This window comes from Rattus norvegicus, chromosome 6, assembly GCF_036323735.1.
Source record: "Rattus norvegicus strain BN/NHsdMcwi chromosome 6, GRCr8, whole genome shotgun sequence".
Lineage (NCBI taxonomy): Eukaryota > Metazoa > Chordata > Mammalia > Rodentia > Muridae > Rattus > Rattus norvegicus.
The window spans coordinates 82,530,513-82,546,269 of NC_086024.1; the positions used below are offsets into that span (position 1 = coordinate 82,530,513).

Consider the following 15,757-nt stretch of genomic DNA (forward strand, 5'->3'; position numbering starts at 1 on the left):
AAAAGAGTACAGTGGTTAAAAGTGCGAATTTTGGAGAAAGTATAAGTTTAAAGCCCCACTCATCTGCTGACTGAGGCTGTAGGGATGTTTACACTTTATCACCTGAAAAACAGGAGTCGTGAGTGTACACGACACAGCACAACCTCTGACAGGCAGAAGGAGAGTAGAGCATACGAAGGCCACAGAGCAGACGCAGCAGCTACCATTAGCCACAGCTACTCATACCATTGTCCTGCCAGGACCAAAGGTTGTTTCTCCTTCCACCTTTCCCAGGACTCACATCTGTACAAACACGTTGGCTATTGTTTTTTTAATTAATTAATGTTATGATTTTATGTGTATGAGTGTGTCTGTCTGCACGTATGTCTGTGCACCACATGCATGCCTGGAGCCTGCAGAGGCTAGCAGAGTGTGTCCTTCCCCCTGGAGCTGGAGTTATAGACAGCTGTGAGTAGCCATGTGAGTACTGAAAATTGAATCTAGGTCCTCTGCAAGAACAGCTGCTGCCCTTAAACCCCGAACCATCTCTCCAGCTACTTGTTGTTGGAATTCCTTTTTTTTTTTTTTAATTAACTTTACTTTTTACTTTGTGTGTGCATGTGTGTATGTGTGTGTGTATGTGTACATACACATGTGCATCCCACTGGCCTCTACTGGGATTAAAGGCATGTACCATCACTGCCTTGCTGCCCTTGGAATTCTAAACGAATTTCAAATCATGTTGAGCTTGGGAATATAAAGGCATCAGAGGGCTGGAGAGATGGCTTAGTGGTTAAGAGCACTGACTGCTCTTCCAGAGGTCCTGAGCTCAAATCTCAGCTCACATGGTGGTTCACAAACATCTGTAATGGGATTTGATGCCCTCTTCTGGTGTGTCTGAAGACAGCTACAGTGTACTCATGTACATTAAATAAATATATCTTAAAAAAAATAAAGGCGTCAGAAAGTGATATTTTAATATATGAATTTGGCTTGCCACTTTAATTCGGATTCCAGGTTTACCACGAGTCAGGACATGGTGAAATGAAACTGTTTGCTCCCACATGCTATCTGTTGTTGGCACTGGGATTAGCTGTCCACTTGCTGCAGGGTACTTGGCTCTGGTCACTTTTGTGCACTTTATCTGTAGCATATCCTCTTCTCTGTAGTTTCACTCTTGTAGACCTTATCCTAGGCATAACCATCTATCTCTCTTCGTCACAATCTTATGTTATCATCACTGGGCATTAGTGTGCACCTTGAGGGCAAGAGTGCATTGCCATGGAGAGCCTGTGCAGATCAGAGGACAGCTTTGTAGACTCAATTCTCTCCCTCCACCCTTGTAGGGATTGGACCCAGGCCTTCACAGCCTTTACTCATGGATCTGGGTCAGTAGCCAGTCATGGTCCTCTCTTGACTGGGATGCAGTAGCTCTCTAGCTGCTTGATTGCATGTTGATCCTTTGAACTGCAATGATCTTATTAAAACCAGCCCAGAAGATCAGGCCAGATCACTTCTTCTGTTAATTTTTATTGAACCTAGCGTACAGCCTAGACCCAATCCATCCTGGCCTCCCAGGTCCTGTTCTCGCTGCTCTTCCTGTCTGTGTCACTCTTCTTCATAACACCCCTACCCCCGGGACAGACTGACTTTTGGACTGACTGCCCTTAGATGTGCCAATTCTTTACTAGCCCAGGGACTTGAAGGGGCTCTTTCTCTGGGAGAGCACCCCACACCCCTTTCATCTAGCACTTTCCTCTTACCCTTTATGCCCCAGCTTAAAACATTAGTGCCTCTCAGGTATCCTCCTAGATCACTGCTTCTAACCTTCCCAACGCTGTGACCTTTTTAATACAGTTCCTCATGTTGTAATGACTCCCAATCATAGAATTATCTCATTGTTCCTTCACAACTGTGATTTTGCTACTGCGATGAATCATAATGTAAATATCCGATACGCAGGATATCTAATACCTAACCCCTATAAAAGGATTTGTTCAGCCCACAAAGGGGTCGTGACCCAAAGGATGAGAACTGCTGCCCTAGACTGTTGTGATGGCAACAGCAGTGGATTTCTCTAAACTCACCAAATTAGATGCAGTTACAGTGTGTCTTTTTTGTGTGCCAACTACTACTGTATATAGATTGGGGAAATGATATAATTAGTTTGCAGTTTTAAAAAACTGGGAGCCAGCAAGAGGGCACCATCAGTGACAGAGCTTGCCATAAAGTGTGACAGCCTGAGTTTGATCCCTGGAACTCATGAGAAAGTGGAAGGAGAGAACCCACTCATCTCCACATGAACATCATGATATACATGAGCTCAAATACACATTTCAGGCATGTGCACCTGTATATGCAGATGTGTGTGTATATGTGTGTGTTGAGGTCAGAGGTCAACTTGCTGGGGTTGATTTTGTCCTTCTACTATGTGAGTTTCTACAGTTAGTTGATAGGCACTTTTACCTAATGGACAATTCAAATATATGAGTCTACAGGGACCATTCTTATTCAAACCACGAAAGCTAGGAAGTTTACCCTCAACTGCTGACATTTGGTGAGGACATTCTTGTTATATGACTCTGTGACAGAAAGAAAGAGAGTGGGAATCGGCTTAACAGAGCTAGAGGTGAGCCTATCCCTTGATGAAGAATCCTGTCTGGAATGACACACCCACTCCTATGGTAACAGTTTGTATCCATCCACACTGACATCATGACCTAATCACTGACCATAACGGTCCATCTCCTAAGCTTCCAATGTATGCTTTTGGGGGAAGACATTTAATGTACATAGCCCATGCTCTCAGACCGCTGCACAGATGCATCCACTCGCCTGGGTACTCTCAGGAGGTGAAGCTGTGTGTGCTCTCTCATCCCAACTGATCTGTGGGATATGCAATTAAGTAATCTACGCCTCTCAAATATTTGATAACAAATGAAGCATACTCTAAGGATTTTACGTCTATATCATTAACCCTTAGAGGTGAGTTGTGGTGCATTTATCTGAGATTCTGAGACCCGATTTTACTTTGTGCTCTGGGGTTAAGCTAGTTAGTTGTATATTTCTGGGAAAATTAAAGTCATCCTTTACTTTACCTTTTGAAATAAACGCGTAAGTCTTTTTAAAAAAAAACACTTACTTTTATTTACACATCATTGTGTGTATCTGTGAACATGTATGCCACATGTATACAGTTGCTTTGGGAGGAAAGAAAAGGGGGTTGGATGCTCTGGGACTGACGTTTTAGGCAGCAAGTGAGCTCAGGTCCTCTGGGAAAGCAGCAAGTGCTCCTAACTGCAGAGCCATTCTCCAGTCCAAGGTAAAGTCTTTCTATACAGATGAGCTGGTCTCAATTCACAATCCTCCCTACACAGTGTCCAACATGCTGGGATTATAGGTGTGAAACAACACATCTGGATATAGTCCTCCCTCTTAAAATATTCAGGGGGAGACATTGATGATTTTTTTTTTTTTTTTGTCTTTAGGAGTCTGACTTTCTGTGCCTTCTTGGAGAAGGCTACATATTTGGAAGTGAACAGAGTGAGTTTATCAGTGATGATGATGGTGAAGAACATATGTACCCATATGAAAAAGATGAAGACCAACACTATAACATATATGAAGATGATTTTCAGCCAGAACACGACTTTTATGAAGCTTCTGAAGGGTCTTTGCCGGAAGACCAAATTTCAGCATCAGAAGCTGCTGAGGATTTTAGGTTTTCCAGTAAGTGGAAGGACTGGGAAGGGACTGCAAGCGAGGGCACAGGGGAGCAGGATTACACTCCAGACCCCGACCAAGCCTTGCCATCCCTCAGTACGCCGGAAAGGCAAGGATGGTTTGGCCTGGGGATAGAAGAAGCTGAAGAGAAGACTTTTGAACCAGATACAGAACCCACACAAGAAAGCTCATTTCAGAGCAGAAAATTAACACTAGAAGAGGAGAGTGACCTGGAGAAACTACATGATGGCGAGCCCCAAGGGGAACTTGAGCAAGAGCCAAAATCACAGTTTGATTCGGAGACATCAGAATTCAGTTCAGCGCCAGAGGAACAGTTTGACCTGGCATCTGGGTCGGAGAGTGCACCCAATCCGAAAGCCTCTGGCTGGTTTGGTGGTGGATTTACAAGTTATTTAGGTTTTGGAAATGAGGGTGCCGAACTTGAGCCATTGTCTGAAGAAAGTCATCTGCCATTACAAGATGTTCCCAGTCCTGTCTCACCGGATGAAGATGCTCCAGCTCCATGCAGAGAAACATCAACAGTCAAGGAAGATACAGTTGTCAATGATAGCTCCGTTCTCAGTCCAAGCTGGTTTTACTTTGGTTTTGGTATGCTAGGCTTTACAAATGCCGATGAAGACAAAATTATTTCAGACAACGGGGAAAACGAAGACGGTGAGGTAGATGACCTCAAACATCCTACAAAAAATGACTTCGACCCTGAAAAGGAACAAAAAAGGAAAACAGAAGACCAAACAGGCAAGGAAAGCACCTTGGAGAAGATAGATGATTCTGGTTCTATGCAGTATCTGAAGAAGTTCTTTGATAATCCTTGGGGCTTCCAGAATCGCCCGGAGGACACAGAATTACCATTTTCCAAACAGAGGCTAGATGAAGATGACATAGTAGGAAGTGACAAAACTGAAGAACTTCTCACTGAAAATTCTCCCACCGGTAGCATGAGAGATTCCATGATGTCGAGGAGCAGATACAGTCTGTCAGGTTAGTATGAAAAGACTTATCGACATATTTGTTAAGATAATTTATTTTCTAAGTACAAGTCAGATGAAAAAATTCATGCTGGCACTGGGAGATGGCTCAGGGGATTCAGGATCTGGCGGGGAGACATAAGGATGAACTGGCATTCTCCCCAAACACATATCAAGCAGGGCAGGCATGGTGGTAGCTTGTGACCGCAGCACCCAGGAGGCAGAGAGGATTACAGGGCAAAGCTGGCTAACAGCCAAGCTGGAACTGTGGAACTCCAGGTTCACTGAGAAATCCTGCTTCAGTAAAGAGGAGGACAACCAAAGATGGCAATTCAGGCTCCCATTTGCACACACTCACACACACCCAAATAAATACATGCTCTAAAAAGAAAAAAATCCGTGTTTTTGAAAATAGTCAATGGCCAACAAGAGCTATTCTTACCAAGAGTTTGGTTTACTCTGGAACTTATAAAATAAAACCTAAGGAAAAGAATGATTAGCACTGTCTTGGTGTTCTGCTAAAATTTTAAGATATTTATAGTATATTTTAATTACCAGAGAACCATAGTATGTAAATAGAATTAAAAGTATAAATATGGTCAAGGCCTTTTAAAGTGACAGCAATTTCTGTTCTATCTTTAGTCTCACCTTTGTCCCATTGGTCTTAGGTTTGTTTTCTTTTTTTTTTTTTTCTTTTTGCTTTTGTTTTTGAAGTCCATTTAGGGCTTTTTCCTCTTATTTTTGTAAATAAAATCTTTATATCATATTACTTTGATTAATTTATTTTATCCAATGTCTGCTGACTTTTCATTGTGGTAGATAAAGATTTCACTTACTGATGATCAGTTTTTAGGCATTCCTGATAGAATCATACATGCATTGTTTTCTTTGAAACCTAAGCTAAAGGCAACCTCAATAATTCAATAGTCTAGATTTATTTTGAGGCAAGGTCTCATTATGTAGATGAGGCTGACCTTGATCTCACAGATGTGCCTGCCTTTGTCTCAGCACTGGGAGAGAAAGGGAGCTTTACCACACCCAGCTAGTTTTGATTCTTTTTTTTTTTTTTGGAGCAGGGAACGAACCCAGGGCCTTGCGCTTGCTAGGCAAGCGCTCTACCACTGAGCCAAATCCCCAATCCCGCTAGTTTTGATTCTTAAACAATATTTTATTCTATCTGCAGTTATATTTTGTTTTGTCTTCCTGAGAAGCACTATGACAAAGGTGTTCTCTAAATGTACTAGGCCCTAGAGAACTTCATGTAGGGTTAGGAAGACGGCTCAAGAGTTAAGAACACTTGCTGATTCTCTAGGTCAATTCCCAGAATCCACAATATGGCTCACAGTCACCCAGAACTCCAGTTCCAGGGAATACAATGCTTTATTTGGCCTCTGTAGGCACCAGTCATGTATGTGGCACACATATATGCAAGCATACAAAAACTTAGATATATAAAATAAAAACAAGATACTAAATTTTTTAATCACAAAATTACAAAAGATTTTCAATTTTCTTATTTCTGAGAGTGCACCAGAGGACCACACAGTGGGGGAATATCAGAATAAACGCGGCTGGAGAGATGGCTCAGGGGTTAAGAGCACTGACTACTCTTCCAGAGGTCCTGAGTTCAATTCCCAGCAACCACATGGTGGCTCACAACCACCTGTAATGGGATCTGATGCCCTCTTCTGGTGTGTCTGAAGACAGCCACAGTGTGCTCATAAATAAAAAAAAATATATAGAGAGAAAATAAAAATAAAACCCTTAAAAAAAAAAAAAAGGGCTGAAGAGGTGGTTCAGAGGTTAAGAGCACTGACTGCTCTTCCAGAGGTCCTGAGTTCAATTCCCGGAAACCACATGGTGGCTCACAACCATTTGTAATGGGATCTGATGTCCTCTTCTGGTGTGTCTGAAGACAGCTACAGTGTACTCATGTAAATAAAAATAAATCCTTAAAACAATTAAAAAAAAAAGAATAAACGCTTCTATTTAGATGCCCATCTATTAACCACTTCTGTGATTAAAACCACATGAGTTGAGCCAGTTGTGGTGCTGCATACCTTTATCCCTGCACTTGGAGGCAGAGACAGGGACAGGTGGATCTCTGTGAGATGGAGGCCAGCCTGGTCTACATAGTGAGTTCCAGGATAGCCAGGACTACACACAAAAACTCTGTTTCAACAAACAAACAACCACAGAACAACAACAAAACCTCTCACATTTTTTTTTTTTAGTTTCTCCTTTCTTCTTTTTCTCCTCCTCTTCTTCTTCCTCCTCCTCTTCCCCCTCCTCCCCTCCTCCTCTCCCTTCTTCTTCTGGGTTTTTTTGTGTAATAGTCTTGGCTATCCTGGACTTGCTTTGTAGACCAGGCTCCTAAGTGCTTGGATTAAAGGCTTGCACCATACCTGACCTCATGGGTTGTATGTTAAGTGAAGATCTGAATTGTGCTGCTCTCAGCCATATTGTGTTGCTTGTGATGGATAGATCAGAAACCAGAAAAGGATTGGAGAGATGGCTCAGTGGTTAAGAGTGCTTGATGCGGGTTGGGGATTTGGCTCAGTGGTAGAGTGCTTGCCTAGCAAGCGCAAGGCCCTGGGTTCAGTCCCCAGCTCCAAAAAAAAAAAAAAAAAAAAAAAAAAAAGAAAGAAAGAAAGAAAAAGAGCGCTTGATACTGTTCTGGGGCCCTGAGTTCAGTTCACAGCACCCACACTGGGCAGTTCAGTTAGAACTCCAATTTCAGGTGATACGGCAGTCGTTTGGACTCTTGGGATCCTGCATGTACTTATAGAGAAGAAGACACACATACGTATACATAAATAAAAATAAAAGATTTTTTAAAACCTTCAGAAAATATTGATCAATAATACAGAGATAACTTGTTTCTAGAGTGACAGAAAACTTTTCAGAACTAGCCAAATATACTGAGAAGTCAGAAGGAAACATATTTGCATCAAATCTAGAAACATACATGATTTAAAAAAAAAACTGAGGGGGTTGGGGATTTAGCTCAGTGGTAGAGCACTTGCCTAGCAAGCGCAAGGCCCTGGGTTCGGTCCCCAGCTCCAAAAAAAAAAAAAAAAAAAAAAAAGAAAAAAAAAAAACCAAAAAACTGAGACAGGGTAAATAGGTTCATAATGTATATATTTGCATAAAACTGTCAAATATAGATGAAAAAAATACTTTCAAGAGAAGAAAGCATTCATGTAAAATGAGAGTCCTGACAGATTATGCCTAATCTTCAATACAATTATTTACTGTTCAAAAGATCTATATATAAAAATTTGTCACAGATTACCTTTTTGATTTCAAAAAATCTTGAAAAATTAGTGTTTTAAATTTTATTTATCATTTCAAAAAGCAATTCTGGTAAATTTTCTAAAGAAGAAAGCTTGACACACTGGGCATAGTGATGTCTCCTCCCTCTCCCCACCAGTTGCCCCTGCAACCTTGGCAATTGGAGTTGGAGGTAAGAGTATCAGGAGTTCAAGGCCAACTTAAGCTACAGATATGTGGGGTCAAACAAATGTAAGGCTAGCCTGGGCTGTATGAGACCTTATCTTACAATATCCAAAGAGAGAGAGAGAGAGAGAGAGAGAGAGAGAGAGAGAGAGAGAGAAAGAGAGAAAGAATGAGCCCAAGACAACTAGTCAAGTACAAATTATAAGCAGTTTCGACAAACTCTGATGATGAAAATATTCAGAAATTCTTTTAAGTTTCAGGAAGTAGATATTCCACTCATAAACAAAGCAGGGTGTGTGATTAAAAGTTGAACCCAGGGTTGGGGATTTAGCTCAGTGGTAGAGCGCTTGCCTATCAAGCGCAAGGCCCTGGGTTCGGTCCCCAGCTCCGAAAAAAAAAAAAAAAGAAAAAAAAAAAAACCCCAAAAACTACAAATAAAAGTTGAACCCGGGCTCATTTGGCTTGCACTTTACCATTGAGTTATAGCTCCCACCATTTATTACTTTAATATTTGATGTTTTTATTATGTTTTTATGTGTTTGTTTGTTGAGACAGGGTCTAACCTTGTACTCCTGGCTGACCTGGGCCCACTATTAGACCCGGCTAGCTTTGATCTCACAGAGCTGCAGTTGCCTCTGCCTCCGGAGTGTAGAGATTATCCTGTTAGTTCTTGTCTTTGAGGCAGGGTCTTACGTTGCCTTCAATTTCCCAGGCACCAAATGCTGTGCTCAAACTCCTGACTCCAAGGTAGTTGGGCTGACAGCCTTGACCCATTAGCTCTAGCTCAAAATATTTGCTCTGCATTAAAACAAAGAAGCAAATAAGCAAGCTAAAATCCAAAACCTTAAAAGAAGGATAAGGATTTAGATAAAACCCTAGACCCTATGTCTTGAGTGTTAAAGAAATAGCTTTATAGCCAATTATTTTTTTTCCAGATGACTTCACTAACTTAGGAACAAATAAAAACTGTGCTAATTAGAACGGGTATATAAGAAAAGGAATTGTGATCCCAAATCATGGTCTGCGAAAAGCTAAGACTTGAGTTTAGAAAAACTAATATATAGGAATTTGTAATACAGATAAACTAGGGAAGTTCTGTTTTATAAAAGGCCTCCAACAGAGCTTATTTAAATGATTTTGTAAACTATAATTAAAAGGTATTGCTGTGCTTGACTTAAAATTCTGTTAGTAATGAAGAGAAATTCGTGTTCATATCTAATGCAAATCTTAAAGATTAGATTTAAGTCATGTGAAGATAACATCCCCAAGCTATAAATGTGAAAATACCATATGGATTCACCCTTCTTCTTAGCATATACTCATTTCAAATTAAGTTTAAAACAGTATTTTGAAAAACAACACCTATAATCACATATAAATTTTAGTACAATTATTGGATATATTCCTTTGAATACTGTTAACCATTATTGTATATCAGCATTTGAGTCCTGGATTTGTATCAGTGTCAGTGAGCTTACGTGGCAGTGTGTGTATGTAGTCCTGGAACCCCAGAGGCTGAAGCAGAAGGCCCCCTTGAGTCCAAGACAAGCTTGGGCAACATAGAAAGACCCTGTTAAAAACAAATGAGCAAAGGGAGCTCCAGCAGCACACAAAACAAACCAGGAATGCGACCTGATCTCTACTTTTTACCTTCGATGCCCAGGGGTGTTGTTAAATTACCTGTAACATGGTGAGTCTCTGGGGACTTTGGTTCTTTAATTTTATTTTAAACATCTATTTTTTTTTGCATATGGGTGTTTTGTCTGCATGTCTGTCTGAGCCCTGTGCTACATTCATGCAGTGCCCATGGAGACCAGAGGAAGGGCTTTTGATCTCTGGATTTGGAGCCTCCGTGTAGGTGCTGGAACCTTCATGTCTGGAGGAGTGGCTAGCCCTGCCCTGCCCTGCCCTTCCCTTCCCTTCCCTTCCCTTCCCTTCCCTTCCCTTCCCTTCCCTTCCCTTCCCTTCCCTTCCCTTCCCTTCCCTTCCCTTCCCTCCCCTTCCCTCCTCCCCCCCTCCCCTCCCCTTCCCCTCCCCTCCCCTTCCCCTCCCCCTTCCCTTCCCCTCCTCTTCCTCTTCCTCTCCTTTTCTTTCCTTTTTCCTCTTCCTCTTCCTTTCCTTTCCCTTTCTTTTTGGTTCTGTTTGTTTTGAGACAGGGTCTCACTATGGAGCCTACCCTGTTCTGGAACTCACTGTGTAGGCCAGGCTGGCCCCAGACTCACTAGATCAGCCTGACTCTGCCTCCTGAGCGCTGGAATTAGAGGTGTGCACCACCATAGCCAGCATAGTCAGTGGTCTTAACAGCTAAGTCTTCCCTCCAGCCACTTTAAAAGAATCTTGCCTTTAAACAATGCTAAATGAACAACATTGTCAAAGTATTTTATTAGGAATCATTAAGGCAAAAAAATAATTCACATCTGGCAGTAGTGGCACGTGTCCCTTAGTCCTTACTATTTGTTTTAGGAGCACACTGACACTTTTAAGACTTTGTCTTAAGTATATAAGTAGATTGCACAGTTCTCTTAAATATAGTTCTTCAGCATAGGACATGTTAAAACATTAAAAAATTTTTTCATTTGATCGAATCAAATTATCCATTTAAACTATGTTTGTAAATTGTATTAATTTTCTTTTCTTTTTAAAAAGATTAAAAAAATTTTTTTATGTGTATGAGAGTGTCTATATGTGTATATGTGTATGGCTTGAGTGCCTGGTGCCAGAGTAGGCCAGAAGAGGGAGTCAGATCCTTTGGAACTAGAGTTTGAGATAGTTGTGAACTGTCATATGGGTGCTTTGCAAAAGTAACAAATGTTCTTAACCACTGAGCCATCTCTCAAGCTCTTTTATTTTTTTTTAAAATATATTCATTGTTACTGTGCATGCAATATGAAGTGTGTGTGTGTGTGGGTGTGTGTGTGTGGGTGTGTGTGTGTGTGTGTGTGTGAATGTGCAATGGTTCATATGTAGAGGCCAAAGGACAAATGTTGGGAGTCCTTTTTCTTCTCACTGAGGGTTTGAACTCAGGTTGTCGGGCTTGTGCAGCAAGTGTCGTTACTGCTGAGTCATCTTATTGGCTAACCCCGTCACTGATAGTCTTGAAGTAAACCGATGACTCTTTGGACCTGTCATTGACATAATTATACAGTGCACCATTATAAGCATAGTAGTTTTGACCTACCTGTGTTTGAAATCGGAAATTTAAAACCGCGCGCGCGCGCCATGGTGCTTGAGTGGGAGTCAGTGGGAAATTTTCTGGAGCTGGTTTTCTCCTCGCAGAATGTTTGTTTCAGGGATGGAACTCAGGTTATGGGGCTTGATGGCAGTGGTCTTGCCTACTGAGCTGTCGTCTGCCTGGTCAGATAATCCCTTTAAAATGTAGGTTTCCTGCACAGTTCTCAGCTTAATTTGGCAAGAACTGGAATTTTTATAAGAATCCAAGCCAATTCGTTTTATTTATTTATTTATTTATTTATTTATTTATTTGCTTATTTTTTGTCTTTGCTTTTCTTTTCTTTTTCTTTTTTCTTTCTTTTTTTTTTTTTTTTGGTTCTTTTTTTCGGAGCTGGGGACCGAACCCAGGGCCTTGCGCTTCCTAGGCAAGCGCTCTACCACTGAGCTAAATCCCCAACCCTTGTCTTTGCTTTTCAATACACTCTGCTATTTTTCTTTTAAAAATGTAGGTTATCAATAGATGTGCTCATATGATTTTATTCTGAGGTTCAGGCATGCTGTGGTGTTTAAAGAATGTACTTGTGAATTAGGTGTGGTGGCGTATCTGTAATCCTAACCCTTAAGAGGTTAGGGAAGGGAATCCAGAATCCAAGGCTACCCCAGGTTACAGAGTGAAACTCTTTAAAAAAAAAAGGTATTATAAAAACAGAAAGTTTAGGAATATTTTGCACAAATTTGTATCATCACTATTTCATTGAGATATGAAATATTTCCCTAATGCTATAAAAATTGTTATCAGTTAGATAACATGCTTTTAAAAATTAATTAATTTATTTTTATGTATATGTACTTTTGCCTGCGTCTCTGTCTGTTACATACATGCCTGGTGCCTGAGGAGGCCAGGAGAGGACATTGGATTCACTGTGAACTGCCCTGTGGATACTGGGAATTGAACCTTCCTCTGGAAGAGCATTCAGTGTTCTTTCCATCCCGAGGGCAATAAGCTTTCAGATATTTTTACTTTAGACTGACAGTTTTATACTTGCGTGCAACATACCTTGATCAAACCTTCCTCTACTCCCTCTTTCTCCTTAGATTCGCCACAGCACCCCTTTCTGCTGAAATTTTATCTTTTCATTTGCTTATTTATATTGTGTTTATCTTTTCGTGTATGTATGGGGACAGCTGTGCTATAGCATACATTAAGAGGTCAGAAGATAATGTATGAAAATTGATTATTTTCTTTCCACTGTGCGAGTCCTAGGGACCGATTCAGGCTTTCTTGCTTAGCAGTTAGAGCCTTTCCCTCAACAGACACATCGCTGGAATCTTTTTTTTTTTTTTAATTTTGAGGCAGGGCTTGGTTGTGTAGTCTGGGCTGACCTTGAACTCAGTCTCCTGCTTTATCACCAGGAGGGCTTGATTATAGGGGCTGCACCACCACGCTTGGTTGATAACACACATTTTTATTTGAACAGATCTAATTAATTTCTGAGAGGAAAAAGTAGCGATAAGTTTCATAATTTCCTGAGATTGCTTCCGGGATTTTGACATTGTTATTTTGCCGAAGTAGCGTGTAAACCACCTGAAATCACCAAAGGAAGCAGTAATCTTGTGAGAGTTTTTCTTTGCCTTAGGCATTGGTAGCCAAGATGATCTAACACACAGCTTAGTGTTGCTTTTAACTTAATTTCTCAGCACAGCCTCGTGCTGTACTTGGCTTGAAAGAGAAAAGAAGCATCTGTGTGTGCAAACTCATGGGGGCATGGATTTCATAGTTGCTATTTTTATATTTCTATGACGTCATGTACAGAGTCAACACAGAACTACAAAATGTTGTGGCTTTAACTCTGCCAATCCTTTTCTTGTTTATTCCTTGGAGCCTTGGTCTTTTATATTTAATGGTTTATATTATTACATACACACGGTCCAGTGAGATCCAGTTCCATCAGGTTTGGAACTTGGAAATCAATCACTGTAAGCTCTAGTATGACTTTTCTTGCTGTAACTATCTGCTCTGTTTATTCATTAGGATTAGCAACCAATATTAAGCATCCTCCAGATACTGTAAATAACTGTTGTCATTCTGATTGTCTGGTTCTCTAACAGATAAAATAAGCAAAGTCTGTTTCATGGAGTGATATCTACATATTGTATCTTTTTGGATAAATGTTTCAAACAGAAAAAAAAGCTTTTTCATTTTTTTCCAGACAGAGTTTCTCTGTGTAGTCCTAGCTCTCTTGGAATTCACTCTGTACACACGGGGTGGCCTCAAACTCAGAGATCTGCCTGCTTCTGCCTCCGGAGTGTGGGAACAGAGGCATGTGCCACCACACCTAGCTGAAATCTTGTTTAAAAAGTTAACTTTATTATTTTATTAATGTGAGCCTTTTACCTGTATATGTACTTGTGTACCACCAGAAACTGAGACTGGATCCCCTGGATTCCAGTTACAGGTGGCTGTAAAGCCGTGGGTGGGAATTGAAACTGTGTCCCCTGCAAGGTAGCAAGTCAAGTGCTCTTAACCACTGAACCATCTATCCAACCCCAGGAATGAATGAATGAATGAGTGAGTGATTTATTTATTTATCATTTTTAAAATACTTATTTTTATTTACATGTGTGTATGTCTCTGTATGCATTTGTATGCAAGTTTCATGGTGTATGTGCGACAATCAGAAGACAAGTTGCAGGAGCTGGTTCTCCTCCTCCACCATGTGGGTCTTGGGGATTGAATTCTGCTTGCCATGTTTGGCAGCACTCACCTTTACCTGATGAGTCATTTTGTCATCCTCAGGAACGAAATCTTAACCGGACCTTTTTATTATTCTTAGTCATGAGCTTATACAGTAGAAGAAAGTTGGTGTTGCATTTGTTCCTAGTTTTATTTTTTTTAAGACTGGGCTGATGTTGCATTTGTGACTCTCTTGTCTCTGTTTATAAAATGTTGGGATTACAGACCTGTGTCACCATGTTTGGAATCTTTTCATATATATATATATATGCATGCTTGCTTAAATGAGTACAGGTTTGTTTTTGTTTTTGGTGTGTGTGTGTGTGTGTGTGTGTGTATGTGTGTGTGTGTGTGTGTGTGTGTGTGTGTTCCTTGGCCAAGGTATCAAGCACTCTGGGGTCATCTGGGGCCCCTCCAAGCCTGTCTTAACCTCCAACCTGTGAGCATGTTATTTCACAAGCAGGAAGGATTCAGAAGCTGTTCTTTGGTTACAATATAGCCTCAGGGTTTCTCATGAGAAGAGAGCAGGAGAGTTCAAATAAGAGGTGACAGGCTGTGCCACTGCTAGTGAATGGAGAATGGCTCTACAAAGCCAGGAACGTGGGAGGCTTCCGGAAGCTACAGAAGGCCAGCATTTGAATTTTCCTCCAAGTTTCCAGAAGGCACACAGTTCAGCAAATATCGCTTTAAGATTTGACTTCTCACTGTTCTGGACTGGGTCAAGGGCAGAGGGAAGACCTGTGGTTTGGGGTTTGTCCTACTGGAAAGGTTTTGGTTTGCTTGTTTAGTTTTGAGACGGAATTTCTCTGTGTAGCTATGGCTGTCCTGGAACTTGCTCTGTAGTCCAGGCTGGCCTTGAACTCAGAGAACTGCCTACCTCTATCTCCTGAGTGCTGGGGATTAAAGGAGTGGCCGCCACCACCTTCTTTTAAAAAAAGATTTTGACTTCCAAAAGTCTAACAGAATGAATTCTGTAACTTAAGACAAAAGCTTGCGGTCATTTGTCATACTACTATGGGAACTTGTCTGGGTCACAGTTAAGGTTTTGTGCCTTTTCTCAAATGAAGTGACGTACAATAACTTCAGAAAATAAAAGGAACTGATGACAAAGTAAGTATGTTAGAAAAGACATTTTTCTTTATGTATTTGTAGATGTGGCCTCTGAAACAGAGTCACCCACGGGAGTCCACGAAGGAATAAATTTTAAATCCTCATCTTCTGAAAGGAATGAGGAAGATTCAAAATCATGGGTGGACCCTGAAGAGCTCTCTGTGGCACAAACAGAGTCTCTGGAAGGTGCCTTGCTCGAGACTCAGCTGGTTTCTCCAAATGGTAAGAAATGGTTTTGGTTTTTTTTTCTTTTTTTTGTTTCAAGTCATCAAGTGAAGAATAAATTAACTTAACAGATTTTATATCAAGTGGTAATATGTTTTATTTCTAAAACAACAGAGCGTGCTGCAGAGTTTCAGCTTCTGAAGTATTTGTTACACATCGATGTCTACAGTTTCATGAGATCTGCTTTTTCACCAATTGAAATTCTTTTAGAAAGTGTAAGTTGGATTTTAAATTTTCATTTACATTCTTTAGTGCTTGTTGCCTGTTTGTCTCCTTTCGTGCGTCTCTGTGTGTGTGTGTATGTGTGTGTGTCCGCGCGCGCGCGCGCACATGTGCCGTGATACAAATGTGAGGTGAGAAGAGACTT

General features: G+C 40.9%; 1 protein-coding gene across 11 annotated transcripts in view; it reads left to right on the top strand.

Moving 5' to 3' along the window:
• Mia2 (MIA SH3 domain ER export factor 2) overlaps positions 1-15,757 on the top strand; it is a 97,739-nt gene that overhangs the window by 8,115 nt on the left and 73,867 nt on the right. For all 11 annotated transcript variants that reach the window (XM_008764679.4, XM_017594453.3, NM_001371341.1 and 8 more), the window contains exons 4-6: positions 3,468-4,704; positions 15,208-15,387; positions 15,505-15,605. In XM_008764679.4, coding sequence (XP_008762901.2) covers positions 3,468-4,704; positions 15,208-15,387; positions 15,505-15,605 — 1,518 coding nt within the window. The remainder of the gene's footprint in view (positions 1-3,467; positions 4,705-15,207; positions 15,388-15,504; positions 15,606-15,757) is intronic.